This window comes from Lasiodiplodia theobromae (genome assembly GCF_012971845.1).
Source record: "Lasiodiplodia theobromae strain AM2As chromosome Unknown scaffold_83, whole genome shotgun sequence".
In the NCBI taxonomy this organism is placed as follows: Eukaryota; Fungi; Ascomycota; class Dothideomycetes; order Botryosphaeriales; family Botryosphaeriaceae; genus Lasiodiplodia; species Lasiodiplodia theobromae.
Window position 1 is genome coordinate 21,348 of NW_023336567.1, and position 8,596 is coordinate 29,943.

The following is an 8,596-nucleotide window of genomic DNA, read 5'->3' on the forward strand; positions in this document are numbered from 1 at the left end:
TTTAGAGGTTTGCATGACTATGGATGATTATCACATGAGCGGCTGTTCGATTCCGATCGCGTTACACTAAACGAAAATTTGCACGCAGATCAACGAAGCAGTGAAACGTTCTGCATACCACCTATTACTTAGGTATTGATGACCTATATATAGCTGTCGATCGGATTGTCATCGCTTAGAACCTGCTCCCCCATTCCTGCGCCCAGGTCCATTCTCTCCATCCCACCCGAGCCTTTGTCAGTTACACCAGACTATGAGCCATACCGGTAGCGAATATCGAAGATTTCCCTGTATCTACTGGGATACATATCATTGTCGGTCTTTTGTCTGGCAGAACGGTGATGCATGTGGATCATGCTTAGTAGGATAACCTGCGTATTTGCCGGAACAAAATAGATAACTGACAAACCCTTTAGTCTTCTGGTCGGCCATCGAAGCGCGAGTGATATAAGGGAACATATCCAATAATATGTCGAATTTCGAAGTGAAGTTGGGGAAAAGATTGAAAGCCGCGGTGTTGGTGTCATAGGAATTAAGCCGCTAGGGTGAAGGCGCGGGACGAGCTCGCCAGCCTAGATGCATTCAAGGCGGACGATAACAGGGATCATGATGGGCTAACGATATGTACAACTCGATATGTCCCTTAAGAACAGCCGGACCGGCGGGCATCGATGACTTGCACGTGCGAGATGAAGACGGCGATGCCATACGCAGCGCGTAGGTTAGGCGACGATGGGTTAGCGGCCACGTCGCTCGCAGGCAACCAGATGATAAAACCGTAATAAAACTATATTGGGCCTAGATGTAACTGATTGCGGACTAGCGTGTTACTCACGTGACTTTGAGCGGGGTGCACTTAAGAAACGGAGCGCCCGTTAGCCCGAGCCTTCTTTCTTTCCACAAATTTCATTTCTCCGATTCGAGGTTCGCCTAAGCAACGTAACGATTTCATTCTGCTTTCTATGCATACCGCCGCTCTCCAATAAATCTTACGCATTTCTTCCATCAAAAGCAAATGTACGTATACTAATTTTAAGTATCGCCGTCAGTTGTTTTCGAGCACAAGGTAGTTCTTCCGGGCGACACACATTTCTGCTACCCTCTCACACGGAACGCACGCTTTGAATACCCTCCCACACGGAACGCATTTCGAGAATGCCCTCCCGGGGAACGTTGGATAAGCGCTGCCCTCCCGGAGAACGTAGCTATGGACTGTTTCTCGTTACGGACCGAGCTACACTTTGCCCTCTTCGTTTTTTCCAATTTGAGTCAAGGCTACTCTCAAATAGCTATCAAGTAGCTATCTTTGCAAAAGCCTGGGCGGGCGGGATTCTTGCGCTTACCGTGCAAGGGCTATTATTTAGCAAATACAATGGTTGATTCTGATTGATAGATCTGAGCGTGCTGTATCATGGAACATCGCCCATGTGTGGTGGACTCCAACAATCTGGTGGGGGGTCACACACGCCGAGTTCTGGCCAAATGGCGCGATCCGCACACGGACCAGAACCGGTTCCTTGGACGACTTGACGAGAAAGACCCAAGCAGAGGCGATCTTTTTCTACGTCTTGGCTTTGACGGCAAGAAGCTGTTAATCTGCTTCTACCTACCATTGCGCGTCCATGTAAAAGCCACCGGAACACGAGACGTCTACTTTATCATTCCTGCCGAGTGCCTTAACACAATTTCCACTTCAGTTGCTACTGCCAAGGATGACCAAGACGCTTCTGAACTTCAGAAAGCTGGTATCGATGCATCATCCAAGATACTTCACATGTCGCTCGCACTCAAAGAGCAGGGCTACGTTGTTATGCCCTCCCGTCCGCCTCAGACGCCGGTCAGTGTAGTCATTCAAAGTCTGCTGCTATGCTTCCGATCGCTTTCACGTGCCAAGGCGCTTAAGATCACTATACCGTACTCAGAGTCTGCGGAACAGCTGTTAAACGCATGCTCCAAAGCGTTGCATGAAGGCCTCGAAACACCAACCATCGATTACAAGAAGACGTACAGTGGGCGCGAATGGGTCCGAGACGACTGGACAGCGTACAACATCAACGACTATGATGAGACCACCTTACCTGTTGCGTGGAATCCACTCGTTAGCGATCCTCCTCCAGCTTACGTCGAACACGATGGAACGGCGGCAATAGGTAATCCCACCAAGGCTCATCTCAAGCATCCCGACTTCTCCCATCAGCCTCGCCAGATGTCCCCCTCGATCCCGGACACGGAGTCCCCGTCCTTCAGCCCGCCGCCCGTCACCCCGGCAGCGTCCCACACCCTCGGCAAGCGCAAACGCTCACACGAAGACGGCTCAGCGGAGTCGCCGTCACCCTCTCTTCCCGAAGATCGGAGAAAGATCCGTTACTCACACCCACCCCGTCAAACCTCCTCCTCACTCGCCGACACCTTGCTTCCGTCCTCCATCTGCTCGCTGCCCGCCACCTTGCCCTTATCAAGCCTCCTCGGCGAGCTTCCAGCGCAAGACCGCTCCTCGCCCTTGCCTGCAGAAGAAGGCCTCCCCATTCTCCCCCACCGCCGCTTTCGCATTAGCAAACGCTCCGCCGTCGGCGCCGGTCCCAACAGTGCCCTCTTCGACACCGGCCAGTGGCATCTCTTTAACAACGCCCTGACATGGCTGACTACTGCTTGGGATGTGCTTCCTGCCGCGCATGCCGTCTTCCTGCCCGAGCTACGAACGCTGGCGCATGCGATCCGTGAGTGCGATAAGGCTACATTTAACCAGACGAGGGTCAAGTGCATGGTGGACCTGGTGCGGCGCGAGAGGGCGGCACCGTGCAGGGGAGAGGGATTGTGGGAGAGGGAGGGAGGACATGGGGAGAGAGTCGAGGAGGTGACGAGGTGGTTATATCAGCACGTAGGAGCCGAGGCGGACACGGCGGTGGTGCATGAGTTGCTCGCGTTGGATGATATGGTGAGGTTTTTGGAAATGGCGGAGAGGGGGGAGGACAGGAGGGAGGAGGAGCTTTGTAGGAGGGGGCTTGTTATTCAGATGGGAACGTGCATTATGGTCGCGCTATTTAAGACTGATTAGGTTGGGCTTGTGGATGGGCTTAGGGTGGATTCCGTGGTTGGTTGGTTGGTGGCCTGGTCTGTAGACGCAAGTCGTTCTATGTCTATTGCACAATCCGTGTAGCTTCGGTGTCTAGGAGAGAGGGAGGATATGTCTACCTACCTTGAGATTCTTCTCGCATTGTGCATACTATCAACAGCAAGGCTTCCACCTAGGAAGGAATTCTGCTTGTCAAACAGAGCGACGATAGCTCGCTCGCGCACACGTATACCAAATTTGAGTCCTCCAAGACCATACTACCGAACTTCGTTACACCTGCCGTTCGGTCCGCAATTTGATAAATTTTGCCCCTACCGACGTGAGAACCTTTCAATAGATCCAAGGCGCACATAAGACGATGTGGTGGTTGGGTCCACTTTCCATCATATGCTCAAGCATAGAACCGAAGTAATAGAAAACTCAAGTAAACCACGCAGTAATGCCCCCACGTATGTTTTGTACCGAAACTGCTTTCAAAAACATCCTATCGGCATACACTTTTCCTCACGATTGATCCAGCTCCTACCACCGAGCCTCTGCCAATGACTGCTCCGGGCAAAATTGTTACGTTCCCTCCGATAACCACATCCTCCTCGATTCGAACCTCTTCTGCACGTACCAGCATCTTACTACTCTTTCTGTCCTGCAAACTTTCGCTGTAGTCAATGGTGTAGATCTTGACGTTTGGCCCCAATATTGACCCCGACCCAATGTATACCCTCCGAGCGTTAATGATAGTGCATCTGGGTCCCACAATGACGCCATCACCAATGATGAGGTTATATCCGTAGTCGCAATGAAAGGGTGCGTTAATATGTACATCCTTGCCAAGTCGCCCTAGAAGAGTTGATTTTTCCATGGACTGGCGCCTGTCCGGTGGCTCCAGAATGTATCTGAGGAGCCGTGTTTGCTCATCTCGTCCTGCACCATTCCTGCTCGCGCAGTTGAATTCCCACAGTGCAGCCCTGCACTGCTCTTGCTCTTCGAGCAGCTGCCTCGAAAGTGGATGAAAATAGTCGCCTGAGAGCATCCTATCCTTTTCTGAATGCGGCCCGTATTGTTGCAGCTGTGGCACGTGTTGGGTTGTCGACGATTGGTGTTGCTGCTGGGCAAGCTGCGCGGTCGATGTCGTTTGCAAGGTGCCGAAAGCCCACGGCTGGTGCAACAAGGTTGCCATAGCAGTGGGGACAGACTGTCCGTATAAGCAGGGGTTTGTGGAGCTACAGTTCTGCACTTCCTTGAACAGCTCAGAGGTGGGCGCGGTTGCTAGGCTTGTATGGATATTAGGGTGTCCGGGACAGCCATGCTTCGGACGCAGTGGAGGATGGATCTCGGGCTTTCCCGGTTTTGTCCAGATCCTCTTCATCGGGTAACCCATGCAATAAAGACCTCTGATAATGCAGTTGTTGCATTCTGGCTTTGCCTCGTCGCATTTTTTCTTACGCTGTCGACAAGTCAAACATCCTGTTTTGGTTCGGTTGCAAAAATCACGCTTCCTTCTCTTCAAATTGCCCTGCACGGCCGTGTGAGCAGACTCGGTATTGCCGTCGTGGCTATTGTTGGACGAATCTAGATTTGGGCCCTTAGAAAGGTTACCCTCCTCTGAAGGGTTGATGCAGTCATGTCTCTGCTGGAAAACGTGTTGGCACCCAGTTCGGGAGGTATCGTCTTGCTTTCCGTGCCATCTACGGTGGTCCCCGCCGTTTCCTTCACATGGCTGTGCTTGTGTTTGAGATAAGCTAGCAAGGTCTTGTCTCTGAGTCAATGGTTCTTGAATGTCATTGACTATAGGCTCCTCCTTGTCGGCGTCGTCTTTTTCTTCTTTTCTGTCATGACTCGAGCTCATCAACGCTCGCTGTATGTCACACAGTGGATGAGATAAGTACAACCCAACGTTGCCGTCTTCTTCGTTGTTGTAACTGAGTAGAGGATGCTTGTAATTAGGCGCGTTTGGTATGCATGCGCCCATCTCTGAAGGATCGGGGCAGTCTGGATGCTCTGATAACGCTCTCCCGTCGGGTGGGCGGTCAGGCTCAAACTCGGGTTCAGCAAGCGAACAAGGGTGGCCGGCGTCGTTCCTGCTTAGCTTGAGGTTGTGTGTTGCTGAGGGTTCATTGATAGTCGTCCAGCCAGAAGTCGGAGCATTAGAGACGCCGTGTCTTTCATCAAGCCTGACACTGCTGCGTACGGCAGGTTCCAGTATGGTAGGCAGCATGTCGGGCAGGGGTTACTCGAAACTCGACTATGAAGCAATAGGACTTCGGGAAAAGTCGATGTCGTAGGGTTGTGGGTGTGTTTATGCGCGACGAAAGATGCAGGGAGCGAGAGAGAAGTAGCAGCGCTTAGGTATTAAACCCATTAGTAGCACAACGCTGCGCAAAGGGCTGCCCGATTTAATAAGATTGTTGCTGCCGTCTATTGTCGTGCAAGGACCTCCGTCGACACGAGTCGCCTACTGCGCCGCACGCTACCTGCCGAGTCTCCGATTACTTACGCTGATGTGGCTTGCCTGCATTCGAACAATGAAATGCTATCTTCAGGATTTTTTTGCCCACGCCTTTCGCCATATATTAGAGGAGAACAGGAATGACAGTAGCATGCGTACTATTTGCAACGATGCTGCACAACAGGTGCAACTGCGAAGGCTGGAGCGTTTAGAACTGCTGCGCCGCAGGCGACGCTGGGCGTCACCAAGGATATTGCCGAGGGAGCCGATCCAGGCTATCTGCAACCAATCACCTCCATTGTCTGTGTCGGTCGCACGGTCCAACAATGCATCTCGACCGCCCCCAATACCAACTAGTGTTACCTCGTTTCCACGTTTTTCACCATGATATAGTCCGTCTATCTCGGCAAGTAGCTACGTCGTCACTATAATACATCTTATGTGTTACGGTCGAAGTTTCAATACATTTTCAACAAGAGCAGCCTTGCGGCAGACAAAGGATCCATAAATCTGCGTGCCGAAAGCGATCAACTCGATGACAGATAAGTACATGAGTATCTATTTTGCACAATAGGATTTTGTGCTAGCACCCGCTGCGAAGGACTTGGCCCATCTCCACTCCATCTAGAAAAACACCGTTATGAAAGAGGCTCCTAGTGCTACTAGCAGCAACTGCTCCCCCATTTCGCTTACCCCTAGAAAGAACGGCGGACTGGTGCGGATGGCAACATCGGTCGCAATCACAATACAGATGAAGGCAAACACCCAAGAGAGAGCCCAAACCTTCCACAAGTGATTCATCTTGCCCTCAAAATCCCAGAGGGCAATTATGCAGGCCTGGCTGATTTCCCAAATAAAAAAGCTAAACCGTCCCAAGGTGAAGTAGATAGAGAACATCGTAATCGAAATTGTATCGGAGCGCTCTAAAGATGCATAAAATTGCTCATATAGAGGTCGCGTAAGGTGTTTCTGACCTTTCAGCTTCGGCCAAAGTAATTTGTGCGGAACAACTTACGACAAACTGGTGGAAGCTAACAAGTATGCCAAGCCAGACCAGTAGCCTTGGCCAAGGCAGCTTCGTGGGAGTGCATGGATCGAGTGGCATCTGGATTGTGGAAAGGGTAGTCTGGCCAACGGCGGTTCAGTTAGAAGATGAAGAATCTTGCATTCTTTTTGTGTGTCCGGTCAGTATCACCGCCAAGCATTCAGTAAAGGTCGGCTCGGTACTTGTTTCTAAGTTTGTACTTGCGTCGTCAGGCGAGGCGGAACTGTCACATCTGTTCTCGCTCCAATTGGTCACCCCAGATCGGATCTGTAGGGCCGCGGCTGTCACTATGTTCCACGCGCTAGCCGCCTAGTGCGGCGCAGCAGACCCTCCTTGATGTGATTGATCGACCCCTCATCCCAGTCCGACCTTCTACGCCGCACACAATCTCCGTTGACAAGGGGAGGTAGAGATGAAAAGGGCCGAATGGAATCCTTTGGAAGCCGAACTCGGTGCTTATCGGAGTTCCTAGGCAGCAAGGTCATCTCTTTGCCATACCAAGTATTTGTGGAACCGGCACTACATTGCGAATTTAACTTGCTTTGACAGCGACTAGAATCTATAAACGCATCATCGCAGCCTTTGACCTTGCAATGGCCCAGAATATGCACAAATTGTCGGCTTCTTGATGAAGTTAAGTAGCGTCGGATCAAGCTAGGCATCTATCATGTTCGAATAATGTGGGGCTCCGTATGGTCCCCGGCTCAAGGGATCCATCCAATATCACGGTCGATCGTTGTTCACGCCGCAGGCTAAGGGATTCGTGATCCCAGCAAGGATAAGTATAACATTGCGTAGCCATGCCATGGATGGCTGTCAGTGCCTGTAACTTCTCCGTTTTGACGTCGTGGATGGGCCACGTAGTAGCGCTCAGCGCTGGTTAGTGCGACACAGCAAGCCATGCTGACCAGGAATCACACCATACAAAACCGATGGTTTGGATGTGCCGTGTCAATAGCTTCGGCGTCAAAACGGAGGACTATACGAGGCCGCGGCACTCCCGTTCCAATCAGATACCTGCGTATCCGCCTTCGCGGGCTATCGCCTGGCTGCTACATACGCGTAAGCGCGCGGAAGAGGGTCTGTAGCACCAGATCGGGTTTATGTGCTCGTCTTCTCTACAATCTGATAGGTGCTTCGCAGAGCTATCTCCGGGGACGTGAGCCAATCTTGCATGGCCGCTGTGATTGTTGAAGATTCTGGTCTGCAAACCGCAAACGACAGACTTCCCTCGAGATACTCACACATGATTCTGAACCGGTACTTACCAGCTGATCCAGGAGCATCTAAATGATTTCGACGCATCCGAAGTAATTCAAGCCCTGGTGATTGAGTGAACTACTTTGTCAGTCCTGTGTCGTGTTGGTGCCGTGATTCTCAAGAGCCAAGATACTAGGGGTTTCGGTGGACTTAGGCCCATGTACCTTTGGCAAAGTCGTTTGCTGCCTAGTTGGCACATCATCGAATTGACTCAGAACGCCACACCATCCCTTGTCGCAGAATAGCCGGTTCACATTTGCATCATCAATCCCTTCACAGAATTGCTACGCCGCACACAAAGTCACGAAATCGGCAAATGGTAGCCCTAGAGGCGACCGCAGCAGAGGTGTATCGTACAGGGATGCTTACATTGCATCGTGGGATTTTCTCTCCGCTTGTGCCGCGCCTGTACAGTAAAGCTTATATAAGTAGCCGGCGAGATCAGATGTACCTCAAGCTTGGACTCACTTTGGTACACCCTCTGACAGTTTGTTTGCAAGATGCAACAGTGGACAAACGAAGAAGATATCGTTCTACTCTATTTCACCACCAGAGGCGCTATCAAAAAAACGTGCTCCGATTTGCTCTTTTACAAATGCTTGAGCATTAGAAGTCACTCCAGCGTGAAAGGCAGGCTAGAACACCTACGCTGGAAGCACCCAGACTGGTACGCCAACCGCAAATGGGTGCTTAATAAAGTGGATGCCTGGATTGCTCAGCAACCGGAGTACATATCAATGCTTGTTGAATTTGGACCGAATGAAGAACAAAT

The 8,596-nt window shown here is 51.3% G+C and overlaps 1 protein-coding gene across 1 annotated transcript; it reads left to right on the forward strand.

The window, feature by feature from the left end:
• Positions 1–1,774: 1,774 nt before the first annotated feature.
• Positions 1,775–3,055, forward strand: LTHEOB_12913 (Uridylate kinase; the record flags this gene model as incomplete). The annotated part of the gene is made up of 1 exon (XM_035509833.1): positions 1,775–3,055. The coding sequence occupies one exon, from the start codon at positions 1,775–1,777 to the stop codon at positions 3,053–3,055; it is 1,281 nt and encodes a 426-aa protein (XP_035363350.1).
• Positions 3,056–8,596: the final 5,541 nt, after the last annotated feature.